We start from the raw sequence: 22,908 nt of genomic DNA on the forward strand, positions 1-22,908 counted from the left end.
ACTGTTGGAGAACGTTGGGTCTGCGTTTTTATTGTGTGTGGCGTTCACAGGTGGTGGTGCTGTCTTTCCCGATGACGTGGCAGCGCAGAGCAGCATGATTGGTCTCACGTTAGGCCAACCTGGACACCCTACCACGTCCACCAACCGCGCGTGAGCTGTAACAACGTGCGTGCGAGATGGCCATCCGACGGCTGCTTTTAACTCGCCAGATAATCTCGGCCGTCCATTTGGGGATCGATCAAGGAAGAACATGGAATTGTTTGGGTTTATGCTCGGGATTTTGTGGGTGGTGCGTTGCATTCAACGGCTAGGCTGGATTCTCAAGTGTCCTCTTCATTTGTGATTTGGCACTTTGCCCCTCTTGGCCCTCAATGCATTTTCATGCAATCTCCACATATTTGATTCATTGACAATATTTTTATTTTAATTTTAGCAATCGAAGAGAGTGCACTGATTATTATTTGGTCTAGTAACATTTGTTTTAACTTAATTAAAAGATATTACTGTTACAGTTGGTATTGATCGGATACGACTATCAAAAACCCTTCCTCCATCTGACATCTTTCAAATCTCCCCTAACTATGGAATCATTTGCTTATCATCATGTTCAGAATTTAATCAAATAAGCATTAATTTTTTAGAAAGAAAATTATTTGACTTCTATCATGGAATGTGTCTTTCTACTTTATAAACATATTGCATTTTGACACGTGAGCATAAATTTTTCTTTTTCACATTTTGAATGAGTTGTTTTTCATATATGTGTCATAATTCATAAGAAAGGAACCAACCATTGTTTAATTTTAACTAAATTTACTAAAATGGTTTGATGAAAGTGCATCAAATTTAAGAACACCAACAAAAGGGTAAATAAATTTTTGACCAAATGAAACTTTGACAGAGTAAGAAAGTGAGGGTTAGGTAGTAGATGTTGTTCGTGTTGCTACATGTGGTGATTTGTAAGGCCTCATTATTTTGATGGCTTTGTGTGAGGGTTCCCGTGCTAGTTTGTTGCGTTTATTGTATGTGCGACAAATGGTTTGATGAAAGTGCATCAAATTCAAGAAATTTGTGACTAGATAAATGTATCATAGAGCACCTCTTGTAATTGCTTGTTTTTGGTTATAAAATGTTCTATCGCTTCCGTAAAAAAAAAAAAAAGGGAAAAAAACAAAAGAAGTTTAGTAGAAAGCCCAAAAAAAAAAAATATGGTAAGAAAAGAAAGAAAAAGTGAAGGAACAAATATACTCCCTCTAAACTTTTTGTGTGGTAATCACGACCACAAAAAATCTTTCGAAATAGCAAAACAATCGTAAGCTTATAAAAACAAAAGTATACATAACATGTGCAATCTCAAGGAAAAACAAACAACAAGAACCCACATTTCACAGTGAGACCAAAACAAAAGAAAACAAAAAGAAACAGGACCATAAAGTCTCAGAAGGATGGCCCCTGCGGCCAAAAATTAACACAGTATTTGCCTTGGCTCCATAATTTGAAGCTCATGAGTTGTTTGTAGTCTAAACTGCAGTTTTTCGACAACTTTGTTTATTGGCCACTGGCCACCACAAGGTCCATGTCCCCCTTTGCATCCCAAAGCATCATTTTCTACTTTAGGCGTATGTTATGTGAGGTATATATTTGTTCACATTTATAAGGGTAATTACATTTTAAGCCCTAGATTATTTCTTCCTCGTCTTCATTTTTTCGGTCTTAAATTGAGAAACACTTATCAACTAGCTATTGATCTATTAATATTTGTCTTTTAATGTTGAAATCGGTTCCAAGTTAAATGAATAAAGAAAAGTTGAGTAGTACTCTTATTCTATATTATCGAATTTGTGACCAATCTTAAACATGATATCGGGGAGTAGAATTCTCTATCTTTCCTCTTTTTATTTCTCTCTCTCTACAGAAAAGATAACACAAGATGTTAATGTAACTTAAATGTGAACACAAGATGTTAATGTAACTTAAATGTGAGCGTTCAAATAAAAAAAGATTGGAATGGAGGAAAAAAAATAGAGGGAAGAGAATCTGGATCCTAGGTGGTGATCTATACAAAGACTTGTTGTGCAAATTAATTAATAAGTTGAATGCCCCACTTAAGCCAATCCCATAATTTCCGCAAGGCTGTATCATTTGCTCTAAAAATATTGAACTTAAGAGGTGAAGCTCAAAATTTGTGGCACCGACAAGGCTTACATGTCTACTTTTGAACTGGTGACCGAGCTTTTATCATGTCAAATAGTACTGGTTGGAAATTAGTAGAGCAGGTTCTGCCCTTTGATGAACGCATAACATCCATAAACTTGAGGTGCACGAAAACAACAGATAAACAACAAATTAACTTTACAGTACGTAGAACTCTTCTCATGCATAATGTGAAATAGATGATTTTTTCAAATAATTAAGATCATTGTGATTTTTATCTGAGATTCGAACGTAGAATTTCCAACCAGTAATGCTTTTAGTGGAGAGTGAATCTTGTAGATCAAATAGCTTTTAGTTTGTGTTTTATATTTTTCTATTGGAATTTGTGTTTTCTAATGGAGTAATGTTATTCATATCATGTTTTTATACCACATTTCTATACCATCTTAGGTGGCATCTGATGTGGACAGCCACATCATTTGAAAAATTTGCAAAACCCAAGGAAAGGAATAAGAAAGATTCCTTGTATACCACAATTATCATTTAATTAACTAGTTTTTCTTAATTATTAGTTTATTAAATAATGAACTAAATTTAAAAATCTGATTAATTCAAATGATATAGCTGTCTACATCAAATGCCACCTAAGATGGTATGAAAATATGGTACAAAAACATGGTATGAATAACATTACTCTTTCTAACGTAACCCATCTTCCCGTCACTGTAATTGTCAGCTTCTGCCACAAAGTCTCCAAGACCAGCAGATGGGACAATGGCTTTTCGATCAAGGAGACCACCTTTGAAACGGGGGTTCCTTTCCTCTTAGAAGGTAGGGTCGAAGTTTCCGTCGAGGGTATCTATATATGCGCACAGTTGGGGGGACTCAATCACGACAGAAGATAAGGTGAACTATCAAGTCCGGGTTGAAATACCACCAAAGAAGAAGGTAAAACTGAGCCTCCAAGCGAGGCAGGGTACATATGCGATGTACCCTTCTCCTACATTCAGACTGGCACCTATCATCGCCGGCATAATCATAAAAAAGATCATTAAAAAAGCGTGAGCCGTTATTAAAACATTATAAAGTTGATGATTACACCGGACACGATTACTTCGACTTCCATTCCCTCACAGAACCGCTTGATGTTGATAATTAATCATGCATGCATGCATGCATGCACAAACGATATTCTCCATCATCCGGACCAAAATAACAATGGTTTCTATATCTTCATCAGATGCAGTACTCCCTCCCTCTCAATAAATAATGCAATCGTGCCCGTCGCGACTTGCAGCCCAAATGCATGTAATATATGTCTGTTGTTTATATGTCTGTTGTTGTGTTGTTTTCAAACATCAATTTAGGGTTTTATAATGGGCAATAATTTACTTGCCACATAACACCGGCATGTTTTGCATGTGGCTATGTTTTAATTCTAAAATACATACATGTTTGTTGTTGCGTTTGCTTGACTGTTAGTTCAATGTTACCGATGTATCTACTTACGTGGCAACACAAAAAAGTTAATAATAAAATCAGCAAAACCAAGTTTAAGAAACAGGAAAGCAGAAGTAGTGAGATGTTCCAAAAACGATAATCAATATTGTAATCGGAATTGTCCATTATCTTTATCATCATTTAAATATTATGTCTGTAAAACATCATTCAATTTGGAGACCGTTTAGTCATCTATACGTGTCAAACCAATCAACAGTTTTAATAACAAATAATATCTTTATGATGAACCATCCATATAATGGAAAATATATTCCACAAAGAAAAAAAAATGAAACTGCAAGCAAGGGGTTTTGTAACTTCATCGAACATTCACCTCACCACTGACGTCATGCGTTTTGTCTTTGAACGCTTCCAAACACCATAACATAAAAGCTATGTACAACCTTTTGTTGAACTAAGTTGGGAGTCTTACCTTCCTCTTTGATTAAGTAAAAACCAATAACACAAGATAAAACAACACTAATAACCAGAGAGGTTATGCATGTGTTTATGTACAGTCAGTTTTTTCTATCATATACTACATTGAGAAGATAGCCTAAAATTGTACGTACCATCTGTTTTGATACAAATTAGTTGAATACTGATAAATAAATTCAAACGTGAAGTTTGATGGCACCTATTCGTATTTACCGAAGACCTTAATTCTGATCTGCAAATCTTCAAAAGCTGCAGAAATTCACAAAAGGTGGAAGGAGAAAGGGAGCCATTGTTAACAAACAGAGACTGCCTCCCTAAATCCAACGCTGAGGGCATTGGTGTGAATCCCCTTCTTATCAAAATCTGCATTGCCTTTCTTCATCATGGCAACGAACTCGTTGTAGTCTATTTGCCCGTCCTGAAAAAACAAACAAGTGCATTAAGTACTTGAAAAAGTTTCCATTTTGTTTTTAGCATCAATCCTATGATTTGGGTACGCCGTGTACTTACATTGTCCTGATCTACTTCTCGGATCAATTCTTCCAACTGAATGTCGACAATGCCAAACTCCTCGCAGGCTTGTTGAAGTTCTTCTTGAGTGATGTAGCCACTGCCATCCTTGTCAAAATATGAGAAAGCTGTAAATAAGTGATCTTCTCTCTCTATTTTGTTTAGATGCAATGTTGCTGCTATAAACTCTCCGTAATCAATTGTGCCGCTATTGTCAATATCTGCCTGCATTTCAGAACAAGTAGCGTTCATATAAGAACAACAAAACGAGAACAGCAAGAGATAAATCCTCAAAAGTTACAAAAATAATTTGCTCCAATCGAAGAAAGGAAATTGATATGCTAGTTTACTCTCACATTACTTAAGGATTAACACCGTAGGCCACATAAGGAATCATAGAATAGCGAACAGATTCTAGGAAAAATAATGCAAGCATTCTCGTAATCTACTAACAAGATGGGTCATAGACTATCTACAATTTTTAAGTTTTCCTCATGCCTGAGGGATCATTTTCCGAAGATCTAAAGGCAGCGAACGATAGTCCTGATATAATACTTACAGCTTGCATAAGATCATATATTTCGGACTCATTTAGATTAGCTCCAAATTTTTTGAGTCCATCTCTGAGTTCATCAAAAGTAATTTGACCGCTATTGTCAGTATCTATCATCTTGAAAATTTCTTTTAAACCAGCAATTTCTTCTTCCAAGAGGTTCTCTGCAATGATCTGCACACAATAAAGTCGATTTTATAGGATAGTATTCACAATGATTTATAAAGTTTTAAGTATAAATGGTAAATGCAAGACTTACTCTAAGAGCCATTTTCTTAAATTTGTTCATTGCAGAAAACTGCTTCAAGCGACTTAAAACAGCGGAATCAAGAGCCTTGTCTGGAGCCACTCCATCAACCTGAACCCATGGGTGGCCTGCAAGAAATCAGAACATACATTATTGGTTTGAACTGCTGACTTAATCCTCCAACAGAATGAAACCATTTCTTTTCGCTTATAAAAGTTTCACCCCTAAAGTTTAATTTTAATCAATCATGTCAATGGTACAATTCATTCCATGTTCTAAGTTAAACGTATCGCACGGAGGATCTGATTATATAGAGAACCGTAAGTGAATGTGCAAAATGAAGAGCGAATGTGTGTGTCAAGCATACTATTGACAAGGGGATTACAGTGCCACTTTCTTCATACTATGTACAATCATATAAACTTACAGAGAACTTGATGAGCAGTTAGCCGCTTTTTGGGGTTTCTAACAAGCATTCTCTTAACGAGATCTTTGGCACTTTCAGAAATTCTAGGCCAGGGATCCGATGAGAAGTCAAGATCGCCATGCAGCACCTCTTCAAATATCTCTTGCTCAGTTTCTGTTTGAAATGAATAGAAAGAATAAGAAGAGGGGAAAGAGCAAGAGTGCATTGTGAAATTACACACATATTCGAGACAGGAAGACAAAAGTTTGTCCAGTAGACAGATTAAAACTCTTACCACCCCAAAACGGAGGAACCCCACATAATAGAATGTAAATGATAACACCGGCACTCCAAACATCTGCTTCTGGACCATAGTGCTTGCGCAGGACTTCTGGTGCAACATAATAGGGGCTTCCAACCACATCACGGAATCTCTCCCCTGTAAATTAATTGTATCAGTAACATAAAAGACACAGAAAATTTGTATGTAGCACCAGAAAATTACCTAAAAGTCAACTAATAACTGAGAGCTGGAAATGTTTTGACAAAGTAAAAGAAATATTATACATATAACAGGACGTGCTTGACATCATTCAGATACTAATACCAATCCGATTGGTGTTTCGTATGATAAGTTACCGAAAGGTCAAAGGGTATCGATTTTAAAATGATCTAAATTAACTAGAGACAAAATCATAAATGGAAATGAGATGGATCGAAAGAAAAACAATGAACATAAGATGGATCAGTAAGGAAAGAAAAAACAAATTGTAAGATGTACCTGGCTTAAAGAATATTGATAGTCCAAAATCGATAGCCTTAAGCGGTGAATCCTCCTGCTCGTTGACAAAAAGAAAGTTCTCCGGCTTAAGATCACGATGCATGACACCCAAAGAATGGCAAGCTTCTACAACTCCAACTATAGTCTTCGTCAGTTGAGCTGCCTTTCTTTCGGTGTAATGCCCTCGCTGGATAATCCTATCGAAAAGCTCACCCCCTGCACATAATTCCATGACAACATGAACTGCAACAGCATCCTCATATGTTGCTTTAATTGTGATTACATTTTGATTCCCTGCCAAGTGATGCATAATCTGAATTTCTCTCCTCACATCCTCCACATCTTCTGTAGTCAGGAGTTTCCTTTTAGCGATGGATTTACAAGCATACTCCTTTCCAGTGGCTTTCTCCACACAGAGAAAAGTCATTCCAAACTGCCCGTGTCCGAGCTTTTGGCCCAAATTGTAGTACTCCTTCAAGTGCCCTGTTTTTGTTTGCAAGACAGACTCGGCCTGAAGCCCTGCACTTGCTACCCTCTTGACATTATGGGGCTTCTTGGGTTTCGCTGGCACTGCTGGCTTAGTCTGTTCCTTTTTCGCTACTACTTGTACCAGTCTAGCCTCTCCCATGTTAGTCTCTTCCCTTTTCGCTACTACTTGTACCGGTCTAGCCTCTCCCATGTGAATTGTTGGTGGTGCTAGTTTAACCTCTACCTTGGGAAGTGTTACTTGCCTCGCAAGTAACGTCTCCTCCTTGTGTTTCTGAGGCTGTGCCGGTTCCTTAGGCTTGTCTGGATGAACCATCTCCTTCCCACTTGTAGCCTGCATGGATTTATACTCTTCCTCAGCTATCTTAACTGCTTCTGGGGCCTTGTTTTGAACATAGAGAGTAGCTTCTGATGGATTCTTACTCAATTGCGGCATTTCATCAGTACTATCGATTCCTCTACTGGAAAAACTGCCAGTTGATCGAGACCACCAGAGTGAATTCGAGACTGAATGGATGAGTGCGTCCTTGGTTGATCCGACGCAGTTGTTCCCCATCTGGATATCGATGTCTCAATTCTTGTCAGAATTCCAAATGCAGACACATATCATATAAGGGGCAAAATCCCCTCTCTTATCTCCCAAAAAGGAAATGGATATTAAAATGGGAGGACCAAAAATGGAGCATTATCCACCAATTTAACCAACTCAATCCCAATCACTTTAAGAAGAATAAATACTTGAATCAAAGAAATATCACCATCTTCTCAAACAAAAGTTGTAATTCCCTCATACCGTCGAGGTTCTCTGGAGAAAAAGGTGCAACCTTTTAACCCCAGGAAGAGCCTCAAAATAAACAGAAACTCCAAAATGAACTAACCAAAAGGAGGACTCCCCCTACAAGTTAGAAAAGAATATGAAATTTCCTCAGAACCAATCAGCCCTCCAATGTATACCCAACAGAGAAGACGACTGCCCGAGGCTGAAACCGAAAATTCAACAAAACCCAATATTTGGGGCAGAAAATATTGACAAGTTCCGCGTCAACAAGGAAGAAAGTTTCAGAGTATGAAGAGAGAGAAACAGTGGAAGAATTAGAGAGAGAGAGAGAGAGAGAATGACAAAAAAACAGTCGTTTCGTGTGGTTATTTAGATTGTGGAGAAAGAGTATTAGGATTTTCTCTCTACCCTTTTCCATATTATATAATCGCAATCCGCACACGAACGGAGAAGGAAGGAAATTGTGGTATGAAAGAGAAAGGGGGCAGGTTTTTCTGTTGGAATGTGTCAAGATGCGTTTCCTCTCTCTCTCTCTCTCTCTCTCTCTTTTTCTTTTTTTTTTTTCTTCTTTCTTTTTAATTTTTTTTTTTAACAATTTTGACTAAACACCCACAGAAATTTTCACCTTCCCGATGGCCACTGAAGCGGAATGGACGGCTGGGATCTTTGTGATTTGGAGGGTTTAAGGTCGGTAGGATATGACCGGCACGCCACAATGGGGTCTGACAACTGTAAGTACAGCCGGGAGCCGATTTGGTCATCTGGGGGGGTCATTGCGTGGGCTGGGCACTCCGCCGCCGGCAGCAGGCCGTAGCCGGTGAGATTTCTTCTCTCTATTCCGGTGGAGAAAAATTAATTTAATTACCACTTTTGCTCGTCACACCAGCCACAAATTAGGTGATGATTTCCTTTCACGTGGCAGATTGAGTCTAAATATGTTATATAAATTTTAATCGCAATAAGAGCTTATAAAACGTCATGATTTCTTTTCATGTGGCAGATTGAGTCTAGATATGTTATGTAAATTTTAATCGCAATAAGAGCTTATAACACATCATAGGTTTTCGTTGGACCAACCCACCACCGCGTGTCATGTTTAACCGGTCCATACTTACTCCAAAGAAATCACGATTGCGGATAAGATATAACTTAATTACATGGGTTTAGGGGAGGAAGAGTATAGTATAAGCAATAGGCCTACTTAATCTCGTAGTCGTAGGAACATGTTTGACCGACTCCACGAGGTCGGCTGGTTTTCGTTGGTCAATCATGGCTTACATAGTTGTGTTGCACCACTATCTGCCTTCTGGTACTGGTTGGTAGGTTATATGGAAACTTCGTACAAGACTTGGGCAGTTGCATCTATCAATCAGAGGACTCCCCCAGTCTCATTCCACATGAAAGTTTATTTATAATGTGAAACGAATCAACGAAACATAAAAAGCGTCAGACGTCGACCTATTGATGCGATGAGCGGGAGATAGACACGTAGTTGTATACAACCAGTAACATTAGATTGTGTTTTGTGGTCCAATAGACAGTCGGATATAATGGTTTCATCTAAAATATTTAAATCTAGCGGCTCATGTGACAATGTTTTGCATGCATTGACGCGTTCTAGAAATAAACAGAGGATTCTCATTCAATATGAATTTGTATATTAATGTGAAGCGTGTGAAAACGAAACAAGAAAAGCATAATATGGCATTGTCCTTAGGCTCAGATGTCATAAAATTATATACTTGAATCGAGAAAATGTGCCCTATCACAACCGATTTGTATACAACCACATGTCTATCTCTCCCATCACGGATAAAAGAGGTCGACACATGGTTTCGACCGATACGATATGATCAGCTAATGCAATCGGCAAATGAGATTTCTCTAAACATTACAGGAAGATGATTCATGCTTAAAACTAAAACCAATTAGCAAAACCATTGCTTTATAAAGATGAACACATTATTCTTTAGATGGGCTTGCAGGACACAATCCTTCATAGGATCTTGTCTACTATAAACGAGAAATTTCAAGTTGTATTCTACATTAAGGAGAAAGGGAAAAAACGATACTAACAGGGAAACGGATGTAGTCATTCTTCAAACACATCACGGACAATGGACAACTCTTCTTCAAACATCTCTCGCCAACCCAGAGAGATCAACTTGTCCTGAGTCGCCATCACTTGCTTTAGGAAAAGCTTCCTGCTGATGATGACCTTCCATGGGCACCTCTCGCCTCCTAGATGGTAGAGGGCGGGAAGGTCCCTCGTCAAAGATGTGTGGAGTCCCAAAAGCACTGAAGAAGCCACTCTTCAACTCCTCCGCTGCTTCAAAGAATCGGTTGAGGCCACCCATAAAGTTGCGTTCAATGTCTTCAATGTCACTTTGTAACCCTGGGAAGTCAAACGCTCCATGCTGTGATGATCCAAAGGTGACAGACCGTTTGAGCATCTCGTCAGTGACGTCATCTTCTGTGTACTCTTTGTTGGATTGCACCACTTCAACAGGCCTAACAAAAACATAGTACTCAGCAATTGGTTCTACATTGGTCAACGTTATACAAACATAAAAACTGCCCATACTCAAACAAGGGAAGAAAAAGAAAAGTTTTTTGCATGTGCTAGATAGCTCCAATTACGTCCCAGAAGCTGCAAAAGACAGTTGGAGACATGGTGCTCATAAATGTTTCACTACATAGGTAGCTCATCCTCATACCAATATACTATAGTGTTCAGCTTTAATGTCAATGAAACTTTATTCGCACGAGCATAAAACGTTTTATCCACTGCTAAACCAATTCTACTCGCTTCAAATTAAACTCGGACAATTTATCACGGAACAAACAGCATAAAGAACTGCTGAAACTGATACCATTCTCTAACAAGAACCGCAAAGACCTATTTTGCATGACCATAAAACGACCTCTAAGCATATTCATCTGACATAATCTAATCAACGCCACAACGCTTTCTGTATGCAGAATCAAATACAATCAAATCAGAAGTCTTATGTGTACTCTTATTAACACGAGTAAGATTCAATCAACCCTGCAAATAACCACGCGCTATTTATACTTCACTAAACTGTAAACCTCGGGCACTCGAACAAGCTATACACGAAGGCATAAAGATTAGGGCCCATTCTCATCTCTCGTCTCATATTTCCATAAATATTTTTCTTAATTATAAACAACATACAAATTGGATTCAATTTCGTACTGTGTTGTCATAAAACTACAGAAAACCCAACATTCCTATAATCCAACAAATATCATAACGTTCAACATTTTTCTATCCTAAGGCATAAATCCCAACAATAACACCCCAAAAAATCCTCAAAAAAAAAAAAAAAAAAAACTAAATTTGGCATAGATATGACAAAATTCAGCTGAAAAATTAAATCCAGACTAAATCAAAGTGACACCATCAGACAATTTCTATCAATTCACAGAAACCCTAGATAAAAATATTCCCAATTTGTCATTGGGTTTTAGGGGAATGAAGAAATCGATGGAGAAAGAGATTGGGATTTACCGGCCGGCGCAGTCCCTGAGAAGCTGCTCAGTCTTTTCGCACTTCCGCATGAACTTTCCAGGCTCCACCTCCTCAGTCTTGCACTGCGTCTTCACCACCTTTCTCGTCGAGCATCGCTCGCCATCCGATCTAGGGTTTATGTCAAGCGCCGAAGAATTGCTGTCGCCTTCTTCGTCGTCCCTCCACACCCAACCCATCTTTCTTCTGTACCTCTCTGTTCGCGCCAACTTCAGAAAATCTCTGCGATTTTTGCTTAAGTCGGTGGAAGGTTTGGGAAGATCGATTCACTTCGGCTCCAAGGCTGCTTGTTGGGCTATAATTGGGCCGTTGTGGGCTTAGTTGGAGAGGAGGTTTTCGGCCCGCCAAAAATGGATGCCATGTAGAATGACTTTTCTCATTGGTGATACAGTGAAGCCGTTATTCTTATCTATCTATTCTATTCTATTAAAATAAAGAAAAACTAATGAAAATAGTTTGAAAACTTTGAGTTTTAATGATAAGGATAAAATAAAGAATAAAATAAATAGTATCATGATTGACTTTTTAGTGTAAAAATGTGGTTTTTCGTTAAAGCGAACAGTATCGTAGGCTTTTCGTTAAAACTTTTTTAAAAGAACCCTTATTGTTAACTTTTTACCAAGTTTTTTCCAATTTTACCCTCACTTTTGATACACAATACTTACATTAGGAGGGCAAAATAGTAATTTTGTATCTTTTGAGAAAATGACAATCATATCCCTATTTTTCCTATTTTATCCTCACTTTTGATGTACTATACTTACATAAAGAGGGAAAAATGGTAATTATGTAATATTAAGAAAAATATGACTTTATTAAAAGATCTCATCATTATTATCTCATAGTCTTTTTAAAAATTTTAAAAACTAATCACACTCCTTAATAAAAAAACAAAAAAGAAAATGAAATTGTTCATACACAAAGTGTGCTCATCTTCTAGTATTTTCTTTTAAGAAAAGTATGTATATGTCACTTAGTACTACGGTGTGGTAGTAATTTTTTTTCACTCGAAAGTGAGAGGTTTTAGGTTCGAATCTCGTTGATGGTGAATGAGATACCAAATTAAGTTGCCCATTGTGTGGCTTAGCCGAACTCCTCCTCCTCTAAGTATACAAATATCGATGTACTGAAAAAAAGATAAGTACGTATGGTGATGTCAGAAACAATGTACATTAATAATAAAATGACACATGGTTATTCTTATACTTTCTTTTAAGTACATACAGTAATTTCAGAAACAATGTACATTAATAATGAAACGACACGTAGTTATCATTAACGATACGTACTTATACAGCATTGATAATGTTGTAAAACCGTTATAATTATAATTTCTTTTAATCTCAGTGTGTACAATAATTTAAAAAATAACGTAAGTTAATAATAAAACAACACGCAATTACCGTTGACGGTACGTACATACGTCACATTAATAATGCAATGAAACTGTAACAGGATAGAAAAAATTATCAAAATTCCCGCACGCTCGGTGGGACTCGAACCCACAATCCTTTGATTAGAAGTCAAATGCCTTATCCATTAGGCCACGAGCGCCTTTATTCAAGAAGTACAATCTTAAATTATTAACCTTTAATTATCAGCGTATCCACTACTTTCTTCCTCCTTATTTTCGTGTCGATCTATGCTTTTAGTCTGTGAAATCCCGCGCAGAATACAATTTGAAGGCGAAGCATGAGAAGCTTAATCAAACTACAACGCTTGTGTTCGAGCTCAAGCTGCAAGATTATCCATTTCCGCTTCTCAAACTTGTACAAGATTAATCGTTTTGTAACGGTTGCTCAACCATCAAAGCCTAATAAGAAAACCCACTCCAAACAAGCACCAGAAACCGGCGGATTTGGCTCGCTCTTCACTGAAATTACTGAGATTTTGGGAGCTGAAAACGTTACTGCGGATAAAACCCCATCTGGGTTTTTGATTTCGGAGGAAACCCAGGTGAGGGTTGGTGAGGTTGGGGAAGAAGATTGCCAACCTTGCACGCAAACTGTTTGTAAAAATGCGGAGGAGAGTGTACTGCAAGAAAAGAAAGATATAACAGGTTTGGAGGATGCGCAGGTGGAAAATTTGGCTGAAAGTGATGTTAGCCCCGTGGTTCAGGAGGTTACAAAGATTGTCAGGACGGAGAGTGGTTTGGTTTCAATGGAGGAGATGTTAGAAAAATCGGGTTTTCTGTTGGATTCAGATATTGTTGACAAAGTGTTGAAGAGGTGCTTTAAAGTGCCACATTTGGCTTTGAGGTTCTTCAATTGGGTGAAGCTCAAACAAGGGTTCTGTCATACAACTAAGACTTATAATACCATGCTGTTTATAGCTGGGGATGCAAAAGAGTTCGGGATGGTGGAGAAGTTGATGGAGGAAATGGAAAAGCATCTGTGCGAGAAAGATGTTAAGACTTGGACTATTCTCATCTCACAGTATGGAAATGCTAAGTTTATTGGCAAAGCATTGTTCTTCTACGAAAAGATGAGGAAAGAAGGTTTTGAACCGGATGTAGTGGTTTACAGGTCGATGATACGTGCACTGTGTAATACTAGAAAACCTGAAGTTGCGATGGAATTTTACAAGGAGATGGTACAGAAGGACATGGGACTTAGCATAAATTTATACAAGCTGTTATTGAATGGTATAGCTAGCTCCGGCGATACTGCTTCTATTGCCTTGGTTTCAGATGACATGATTAGAGTTTCGCAGATTCCAGAACACATTGTTTATGGTTGTGTCTTGAAGAGTTTCTGCATATCTGGAAGAATCAGAGAAGCTTTGGAATTTATTCGTGAGCTCAAGAATAAAGAGGTTATGCTTGGCCCTGAGTATTTTGAGGCTTTGGTGAAAGGATTGTGCATGGCTGATAGAATCACAGATGCTTTGGAAATTTTGGAAATTATGAAGAGGAGAAATATTGTTGATGGGAAGGTTTACGGGATCATCATCAATGGGTACTTAAGAAATAATGATGCTGATAAAGCGCTCGATCTGTTTCATTGCATGAAAGAATCTGGATACGTGCCTACAACTTCTACCTACACAGAACTGATGCAACACCTCTTCAAGTTGAATGAATTTCAAAAGGGCAGTGATCTGTATGATGAGATGCTGGAAAGCGAAGTTGAGCCAGATATTGTGGCGATCACAGCCATGGTTGCAGGTCAGGTTCGTCAAAACCATATATCTGAAGCATGGAAAATATTTAATAGTATGAAGCACAAAGACATCAAGCCCACATTGAAGTCCTATTCTATATTCATTAAGGAGCTTTGTAGAATTTCAAGGACAGATGAGATTCTCAAGGTCTTTGATGATATGCGAGCATCTGATATAGTCATTCGAGATGACATATTTAATTTGGCTATGTATCATATGGAGAAAAAGGGAGAGATGGATAACCTTGAAAAAGTAAAGCAGTTGCAGAGGATCTATAAACTTCATCCACGAGAAAGAGAAGAGGTTTCTAATATTGAAGCATCCGGGGGTGACGAACTCAGTACACGGACGGACTTTAATTATTTACAACCAGCGAAGATGGATTGTACGTTAGTGGAGCCGCTTTCAAAGGCTTATGATGAGCATCATTTGCAAGATATTTGTAAAATTCTGTCCTCTTCAACAGATTGGCCCTTAGTTCGGGAAGCTTTGAAGAATTCTGCTGTTGATTTCACTCCAGGACTCGTTGTGGAAATTTTGAGGAATAGCAGCGTGCATGGTTTCGTAGCATTACAATTTTTTGCGTGGGTAGGAAAGCGAACTGGTTATAGCCACACTACTGATACTTACAACATGGCTATCAAAACCGCAGGGCGCGGAAAAGATTTCAAGCACATGAGAAACCTCTTTTACGAAATGAGAAGAAAAGGTTTCTCAATCACACCAGATACATGGACAATAATGATAATGCAATATGGTCGAACAGGTATGACAGAGATTGCTCTGCGGATTTTTGGTGAGATGAAGTCTAGTAATTGCCACCCAACTCTTAGTACCTACAAGTATTTAGTCATATCTCTTTGTGGGAGAAAAGGTAGAAAGGTAGACGAAGCAATTAGAATTTTCAAGGAGATGATCCGTGCCAGTCATGTACCTGACAAAGAGTTGGTTGAAACGTATCTTGGTTGTTTATGTGAAGTTGGTAAGCTCTCAGATGCCAGAAGGTGCATAGATTCTCTTCCTAAAGTTGGTTTTTCGATTCCTCTTAGTTATTCCTTGTACATTAGGGCTCTATGTCGAGCCGGGAGGTTGCAAGAAGCTTCAGCATTGATGGATAATGTTGGGGAAGACCGATCAAAACTGGATCAGTATACTTATGGGAGCCTTGTACATGGACTTCTGCGGAGTGGACAACTAGAAGCAGCACTGGCCAAGGTGGATTCTATGAAGCAGGCGGGTGTAAATCCAACCGTCCATGTTTATACATCCTTAATAGTTCACCACTTGAGAGAGAAGCAGATAGGAAAGGCTTTAGAAATTTTTAAGGAAATGCAACAGAAGGGTTGTAAACCAACAGTCATTACCTATTCTGCGCTTATTCGAGGGTACATGAACATGGAAATGGTTTCCGAAGCTTGGGATGTCTTTCACAACATGAAACTTACAGGAACATTGCCGGATTTTAGAACGTATTCGATGTTCATCACTTGTCTTTGTAAGGTGGGCAAATCTGAAGAAGCAATGCGGCTTATAACTGAAATGTTGGAAAGTGGGATTGTTCCGAGTGTGGTGAATTTTCGAACCATATTTTACGGGCTTAACAGAGAAGGTAAGCAAGATTTGGCTCGCACTGTAATGGAGCAAAAGCTATCATTAATAAGAAGCCGCAAGGTGTTAGCATAATTCCTCCTATTCCTCGTTTCAAATTTGGAGGTGCTGGTAGTGGTGACGTAGGAGTAGCACGGTGTGCACTCTTCCCTCCGTTGCTTCAGATCTGACTACTTTAGCTTTCAAGATTTCTCATTCTCCCTTGCTCTTCTCTGACCAAAGGAAACCAAAAGTGAAAGGTGAAGCTAACATTGCGACGGAGGATCGGTTTTTCAAGATAAAGGATTTGAAAAAGTCATTGCAAAGGAAAATAGGCTAGATAAGACTGAAAACAAGAAAAATAAGAACAGTGATGAAGCTGATGAAGCTGATGATGACTAACGACGAGGAGGAGGATGACAAAGATGCAGACAGACTTACAAGGTGCTACATTTATGTTTTCTCCATTTGTTCAGTTTTACAAAATCATGCTTCATCTGTGTTTGTGTATTAGATATATATATATATATATATATCTAATACACAATGGGAAAAAAGGAAAAATCGCCCTCACGTAATGCGGTTGCGGTTGCGGTTGCTGCTGGAGAACTGGTTGTGTCTCCATACCTGTACAAATTGAAATTGGTTGCCGAGGCTTGACCGATGTGGTTCTAAGGGTTCCAATGTAATTGAATTTCCGTTGGAGAATTATAGACTTGGCTGCTTGCTTGGGCAGCAAGAAATACCCGCAGGAACGACATTTTGTCTTTCTGATTTCTGCATGAATTTTCCTCGAATTCATATCGTTAAGATTCAGGAACTGGAGGTAAATTCCCACATGTATGTAAAAAGTCTTGGTTCATACCTGAGATTGAATCTCATTCAAAGCCTGAGAGTCAGCAGCCTCTTCAACAGCTTCCCTGATTTCCAAAATCTGAACTTTCCGAGCCAGAAGGTATAAGAAAATCAAATTAATATTCACTCAATGACCCATCAACTTCAGCATATCCATCAAAACAAAAGAAAAACAACTCAGTGACTCCAAACGTCTATGGGAAATGTTTCCTCCAATATTAATAACAAAACTTCATTTCTTGAAGGAAAAGAATTCTATAAGAAATTTAAGAAACCCTTCAACTACAAACCATCCCAACTGTAAGTTTTACGACACAAGCTTCAACTAGATTACAAAATTTTCTAATGGATGATATTCGTCTCAAATATGTGCACTCCAAATATGTCAAATTATCCATCAAGCTAACATTGCGACGGAGGATCGGTTTTTCAAGATAAAGGATTTGAAAATGTCTTTGCAAAGGAAAATAGGCTAGATAATACTGAAAACAAGAAAAATAAGACAGTGATGAAGCTGATGATGACTAATGACGACGAGGATGACAAAGATGCTGACAGATTTTCAAGGTGCTACGTTTATGTTTTCTCCATTTGTTCAGTTTTACAAAATCATGCTTCATCTGTGTTTGTTTATCTGATATATATATCCAGTAGTAACCATGGCTTGTGTGCTACAGATATGAAAACTTCAATGGGGAAAAAAGGAAAAATCGCCCTCACGAAATGCGGTTGCTGCTGGAGAACTGGTTGTGTCTCCATACCTGTACAAATTGAAATTGGGTCCTGAGGCTTGACCGATGTGGTTCTAAGGGTTCCAATGTAATTGAATTTCTGTTGGAAAATTATAGACTTGACTGCTTGCTTGGGCAACAAGAAATTTTCTTTCCTACTTCAAAGGAATGCCCGCAGGAACGACATTTTGTCTTTCTGGTTTCTGCATGAATTTTCCTCGAATTCATATCGTTAAGATTCAGGAACTGCAGGTATATTCCTCGCACGGACAAGATTCGTATTCTGTACATTGTTTTGGCTCATCGACGTTGAGGATCAAATGGATTTTCGAAATGAAAAATTAATCCCGAAGCATTCAACTCCATCGTCCACCCCGGTTTCAATTGCTCTTTCACCTGTGCAGAATTTGCGGGCACCCGAATCAGGCAACAACGCTTACAGCCACTGAATTCAAGTAATTCGACAGACGCGGTTTCGAAATTTACAAATGTAACAAAAACATGAGTGATTATTAAGAGCTGCCCATCTTCATAAGATTACAGAATCATACGATGGAAAAATATTCGCAGCTCCAACAAATCTCAGCTCAATCTTCTTATTTCCAATGTTTAATTTATATCCAAAGGACGCGGGAAAAATCTCAACCCAGGTCTTCAATTAAAACCTGGCTGTAAAGATGAACAATCTAGGCTCAGTTCACAGCTTTCGTTCAAATGAGAAAAAAAAAAAAACAAGCGTATCTAAAGTTTAACATACTCACACTTTGTTGCAAAATCTTCTTGTCAATCGTGCAGTTAAACTTTGTTCAAGAACCATACTGTTTGAGATCCTAAGAGCCTGAAAGTTGCCGGATGATGGCCTCGTTAGCATATTATCCATCTGTTAATATGTTAACAATGAAAACATATAGATATCTTTACAAATAAATATTCAATTTACTACTTGACATTACAGGATGACAGCATGACCATATAAAGCAAATGGTACCCTCCATTCTCCCATAATCCCGTTGGAAGTGAGGTTTCCGGGTCCATATCCATGAGGTCTCTGTCTGTGTGTGTTCTCGTACATTACCATGCCAAAGAGAAAACCAAACAAATGTGCACTGGATAGAACAGAGCCCTTTCCCCAGGGGCACGTTCATGAACACAGATATGATTATGCACCTTCTGCCCTATATGTTGACTCCTACACTCATTTTTTTTTCTATTGAAGATTGATGATTTAGCTAAATAGTTGCGTAGTCTTACCTTTATTACTGCTTCTTTACAACACTTTCATTTACACGCTCATAGTAAGTCATTCTCCGGATAGCTTTTAGAGCTTCTCCAAAGTTGCGGCTACGAAATGCGTTTGTAAAAACATCGGACCAATGCTTTAGTTTCTCTTTCATCTAGATGAGCAAGAACAGAGATGAGTTGATAAAAAATAAAACGAATAAAAGGGCAATAAGGTCGACATTACGCATAGTTTTATTAACAAAAGAGGTGAATTAAAAAGGTAAAAATGCAAGCTCTTCTTCATGGACCTTGAGGAAACACAGAACCGTTACAATAGAACAGAAGATCATGAAACACTAATTAACCTTGGTCGAATCTAAAGCGTCACATTGAAGACCCCTTAGTAGCTTAGTCCACTTAACTTTTTATCTTTTGGCAATTTCTACGTGTGATAGTTTTGAGAACTATGAAACTCTAGGAAATTGCTCTACAAATTAGACTGCAAGCGATATGTGACAAGAATTGTCGAGTTCCCTGCTAATTATTCCTACATGTATGTAAAAACCCTTGGTTCATACCTGAGATTGAATCTCATTCAAAGCCTGAGAGTCAGCAGCCTCTTCAACAGCTTCCCTGATTTCCAAAATCTGAACTTTCCGAGCCAGAAGGTATAAGAAAATCAAATTAATATTCACTCAATGACCCATCAACTTCAGCATATCCATCAAAACATAAGAAAAACAACTCAGTGACTCCAAACGTCTATGGGAAATGTTTCCTCCAATATTAATAACAAAACTTCATTTCTTGAAGGAAAAGAATTCTAGAATAAGAAATTTAAGAAACCCTTCAACTACAAACCATCCCAACTGTAAGTTTTACGACACAAGCTTCAACTAGATTACAAAATTTTCTAATGGATGATATTCGTCTCAAATATGCGCACTCCAAATATGTCAAATTATCCATCAAGCTTACAGAAATAAGATCTTTACCATTTTTTCAGTCAATATTTCACTACAATCAGATTATGGGTAAAATTGCAAAGAGATAATAGGTTGTATAAATATGACAGGATTTCAACTTCTTCAAATTACCTCAGTTAGCAACTCTGATTCTGAAAGTGTCTCTTCTTCATCAACGTCCACACCTTCAAGCTTCAGCTGAAAAAAAATAAATAAATAACAGTTTAATTTCAAAACTTGTAGAATATGAATAGCAAACACTAATAAATTGGATGATCAAGTAACTTTGCCTAGATGATCTTCTCGCCCTTATCTTTTGAATCATGGGACCATGAAACTAAATGCAGGTACGGAAAGCTACTCACAGAGGGAAATGATAATACACACACAAATTCACATCATGAACTATTGAATGATAGGATTATTCATCATGACACTGTTGCAAATGAAGAATGTGAAGTCATCCATGTTTTAACTGAAGAAAGTTGAGATTCCACTATAAAATCAATTGGCAATATGAGGAGTAGCCCAACCTCTTATAAGCCCATGCAAGGTCCCTCCCCCTATCAATGTGGGACTCATTCTCAACACGCCCCTTCACGTGTGTCAAATTTTCCAGCCTAACACGTGAACAACACAACGGGGTGACGTAGAGCATATGTGGCCATTTGGCTTCACACGTGGGACAACCTGGCTCTGATACCATGAAGAAAGTTGAGGTTCCACCATAAAACCAACTGGCAATATGAGGAGTAGCGCAACCTCTTATAAGCCCATGCAAGGTCCCTCCTCCCATGAATGTGGGACTCATTCTCAACATTAACTATGCGTGTCAAGAACCTCTCTATCATGGTCACAACACCCACATACACACACATAGAAGCCTTTGTAAATAAATAACTGTTAGGGTCAAGATTGATTTGTATCATACGAATATTGTTAGTTATTTACCAAGTAATCACATTCAATAAGACCCTTTTCTGCCAAACTAGTCCAGTTCTCAGAACATTCGTTTGAACACAATAAAAATGCATCAAACGATAACCTCATACGCAAAAAGCACACTTACAATGTAAATTGCCCTCGCCAAGGGCTGGTTTAGTGTGCGATATGCATCAATCACCCGAGCAGACTGTTCAGCAGCATACTCTCTTTCTTTCTAAAACCATGGTAAACATTAAAAAAAAAAAATTTACTCTATCCGGAAAGTGTTATCTTTTACATTTCCCATATGTTGAAAATGAAGATATGTTATCACAAATACCTCTGATTTAGTATGAACAAGATCAGGGTGCAGTTTTTTCTGCCAGGCCTTATACTTCCCCTCCAGATCGTCCACTTTGGTATCGTACTTTCTCTCCCTGTTAATATTAATTTGAACAAAATTGAAAACAAATCCTTCTAGTTTGTGAGAAATGCTCAAATAAGTATAACAGAAACTAGCTTTGTTTTCCTATAACCACGCAGACAGTGACTAATTAAAGACTCAAAATTTTCCCTTGGACTTGTAGCTCGTTTGGTTAAGAGCATTCGCGCATACACCCGAGATCCCGAATTCGACTTTTCCCCCACCCCCAATATATATTATACCAAAAAGAAACAATTAAAAGTTCAAAACTTTCACCTTCTTTCTACCTCTCTCTCATTTTCTCAGCAACCAAACAGACAGAAATAACAAAGGGAGAGAAAACATTATTGTTAAAGCCTTAATTGCTTACAGTCCAAATATCTGAAAGTAATCCACCGACTGATCCACCGGCTGAATGCACCGACAAGACGAACACAACAGAAACGGCACCGCTTCGGGCGAGGCACTACAGTTCCAGCACCTAGCGTCGGCTTTCTCTGCCGATTGGGAGCTGACGAAGCATTTCCCGGGAATTCTGTGATTCGCGGGTAAACCAAATCCGCCGAACGGGAAAAGGCGGCGGTCCGCTTCTACATTGGACGTGAAAAAAGCGGGAGATTGGAAATTTCTTGACGAATTGAAGGAGAAAAGAGCGGTAGTCGGAGTTAGGGTTCGCCGGAGAATGGCGGAGAGAGGAGTGAGCAGTTTCTTCTTCGACATTGTTGGAGCATACAGACTTGTTCAAATGCAACTTCCAAGGCTCTAACCGTGGAAGTGAGAAGCGGCAGTTTATTGGGACACAGGAGGAAGTTGGCTCAAGGAGAAGGGTAGAAATGGTAATCTCGGTTTCGGAGATGATTCTAGCCCCTGGGGTTTTTAAGGTTGACACGTTTTTTATACATAAAGTCGAATTTAGGATATTTTCAACAAATTCGACAACGGCAAAAAAAATGAATTAATTGTAATTTCGAAAAATACCTCTTTTAATTAGTATTTTTTGAAATGTCATATGAATTTGTACATATTTTTTAATTTGTCATATAAACTAAAATTTTAAGCAATTTATCATACTAACCTTTCAAAATCATCAATTTGTCATCTCACCTTAACTCTATAAGTTTTCCATCCAAAATAAGTCATGTGCGAGGTACATGACTTGTGTTCAAGGTTATTCCTGTCATTTAAGATCTTTTTACAAGTTCTTTACTTTTCTTTAGTAAAGCCCTTAAATTTTGTGTTGGATGGTATTCATGAGGATCGTTGTGTTTAAGCAACGTATATACATTTATAACTCTATTTCTGGCACCAAACCTAAACTCGTTTCTCATATTACAGAGCCCAAATAAAATTTGATTTCATGAGATGCTAAGTTGAACACCCTAGAATTGTTTTGATTGAATACAACTTAATAGAATGAAGTAGGGTGTTAAAATGATAGAAATAACCATGAACACAAGTCATGTGAGAGGCACATGACTTATTTTGGATGAAAAACTTAACAAAGTTATGGTAAGATGACAAATTGATGATTTCGGAAAGTTAGTATGACAAATTGTTTAAAATTTTAGTTTATATGACAAATTGAAAAATTGGTACAAATTCATATGACATTTCAAAAAAAATTCCCTTTGGT

General features: G+C 38.0%; 4 protein-coding genes, 1 long non-coding RNA gene and 1 other non-coding gene across 8 annotated transcripts; 2 read left to right on the forward strand and 4 right to left on the reverse strand.

Moving 5' to 3' along the window:
• Positions 1-4,059: 4,059 nt before the first annotated feature.
• On the reverse strand, positions 4,060-8,295 carry LOC137746036 (calcium-dependent protein kinase 26). 2 transcript variants are annotated; one of them, XM_068486083.2, is made up of 7 exons: positions 6,590-8,295; positions 6,104-6,247; positions 5,830-5,982; positions 5,415-5,530; positions 5,162-5,329; positions 4,603-4,827; positions 4,060-4,510 (listed from the first exon to the last, which is right to left on the reverse strand). In XM_068486083.2, exons 1-7 carry the CDS (start codon positions 7,629-7,631, stop codon positions 4,385-4,387), a joined length of 1,974 nt encoding a protein of 657 aa, XP_068342184.2. In that variant the 5' UTR covers positions 7,632-8,295; the 3' UTR covers positions 4,060-4,384. The 2 variants fall into 2 exon arrangements, with proteins under 2 accessions (XP_068342184.2, XP_088536921.1); XM_088680795.1 differs by lacking the exon at positions 5,162-5,329 and having other exon boundaries at positions 4,241-4,510; positions 6,590-7,776.
• Positions 8,296-9,781: 1,486 nt separating this feature from the next.
• Positions 9,782-11,663, reverse strand: LOC137746037 (fra a 1-associated protein). The gene is made up of 2 exons (XM_068486085.2): positions 11,389-11,663; positions 9,782-10,364 (listed from the first exon to the last, which is right to left on the reverse strand). The coding sequence occupies exons 1-2, from the start codon at positions 11,583-11,585 to the stop codon at positions 9,986-9,988; spliced, it is 576 nt and encodes a 191-aa protein (XP_068342186.2). The 5' UTR covers positions 11,586-11,663; the 3' UTR covers positions 9,782-9,985.
• A 1,224-nt stretch (positions 11,664-12,887) lies between these two features.
• Positions 12,888-12,960, reverse strand: TRNAR-UCU (transfer RNA arginine (anticodon UCU)). Its single transcript has one exon. It is a non-coding gene; the product is annotated as a tRNA-Arg (tRNA).
• A 107-nt stretch (positions 12,961-13,067) lies between these two features.
• On the forward strand, positions 13,068-16,517 carry LOC137746038 (Pentatricopeptide repeat (PPR) superfamily protein). The gene has a single exon (XM_068486086.2). The coding sequence runs from the start codon at positions 13,099-13,101 to the stop codon at positions 16,249-16,251; it is 3,153 nt and encodes a 1,050-aa protein (XP_068342187.2). The 5' UTR covers positions 13,068-13,098; the 3' UTR covers positions 16,252-16,517.
• A 929-nt stretch (positions 16,518-17,446) lies between these two features.
• On the forward strand, positions 17,447-17,897 carry LOC148692508 (uncharacterized). Its single transcript, XR_015953832.1, has 2 exons — positions 17,447-17,577; positions 17,688-17,897. It is a non-coding gene; the product is annotated as an uncharacterized LOC148692508 (long non-coding RNA).
• Positions 17,898-18,096: 199 nt separating this feature from the next.
• Positions 18,097-22,089, reverse strand: LOC137746039 (iron-sulfur cluster co-chaperone protein HscB homolog). 2 transcript variants are annotated; one of them, XM_068486088.2, is made up of 8 exons: positions 21,646-22,089; positions 21,192-21,288; positions 20,997-21,086; positions 20,060-20,125; positions 19,541-19,609; positions 18,993-19,135; positions 18,503-18,621; positions 18,097-18,410 (listed from the first exon to the last, which is right to left on the reverse strand). In XM_068486088.2, exons 1-6 carry the CDS (start codon positions 21,993-21,995, stop codon positions 18,998-19,000), a joined length of 810 nt encoding a protein of 269 aa, XP_068342189.2. In that variant the 5' UTR covers positions 21,996-22,089; the 3' UTR covers positions 18,097-18,410; positions 18,503-18,621; positions 18,993-18,997. The 2 variants fall into 2 exon arrangements, with proteins under 2 accessions (XP_068342189.2, XP_068342188.2); XM_068486087.2 differs by having other exon boundaries at positions 18,503-18,579; positions 21,646-22,086.
• Between the last annotated feature and the right edge of the window lie 819 nt (positions 22,090-22,908).

This window comes from Pyrus communis, chromosome 12, assembly GCF_041283825.1.
Source record: "Pyrus communis isolate YQ-2024b chromosome 12, ASM4128382v1, whole genome shotgun sequence".
Classification (NCBI taxonomy): domain Eukaryota; kingdom Viridiplantae; phylum Streptophyta; class Magnoliopsida; order Rosales; family Rosaceae; genus Pyrus; species Pyrus communis.

Coding starts and splice junctions, on each gene's coding strand:
- LOC137746036 (XM_068486083.2), bottom strand. CDS start 7,631: ATGGGGAACAACTGCGTCGGATCAACCAAGGACGCACTCATCCATTCA. Junction 5,983..6,103: donor GGTTCCTCCGTTTTGGGGTG/GTAAGAGTTTTA, acceptor CATTTCAAACAG/AAACTGAGCAAGAGATATTT. Junction 4,828..5,161: donor TATATGATCTTATGCAAGCT/GTAAGTATTATA, acceptor TCTGAAATGCAG/GCAGATATTGACAATAGCGG.
- LOC137746037 (XM_068486085.2), bottom strand. CDS start 11,585: ATGGGTTGGGTGTGGAGGGACGACGAAGAAGGCGACAGCAATTCTTCG. Junction 10,365..11,388: donor CTCAGGGACTGCGCCGGCCG/GTAAATCCCAAT, acceptor TGTTTTTGTTAG/GCCTGTTGAAGTGGTGCAAT.
- LOC137746038 (XM_068486086.2), top strand. CDS start 13,099: ATGAGAAGCTTAATCAAACTACAACGCTTGTGTTCGAGCTCAAGCTGC.
- LOC137746039 (XM_068486088.2), bottom strand. CDS start 21,995: ATGTCGAAGAAGAAACTGCTCACTCCTCTCTCCGCCATTCTCCGGCGA. Junction 21,289..21,645: donor TACTTTCAGATATTTGGACT/GTAAGCAATTAA, acceptor TAATATTAACAG/GGAGAGAAAGTACGATACCA. Junction 21,087..21,191: donor TTGTTCATACTAAATCAGAG/GTATTTGTGATA, acceptor CCATGGTTTTAG/AAAGAAAGAGAGTATGCTGC.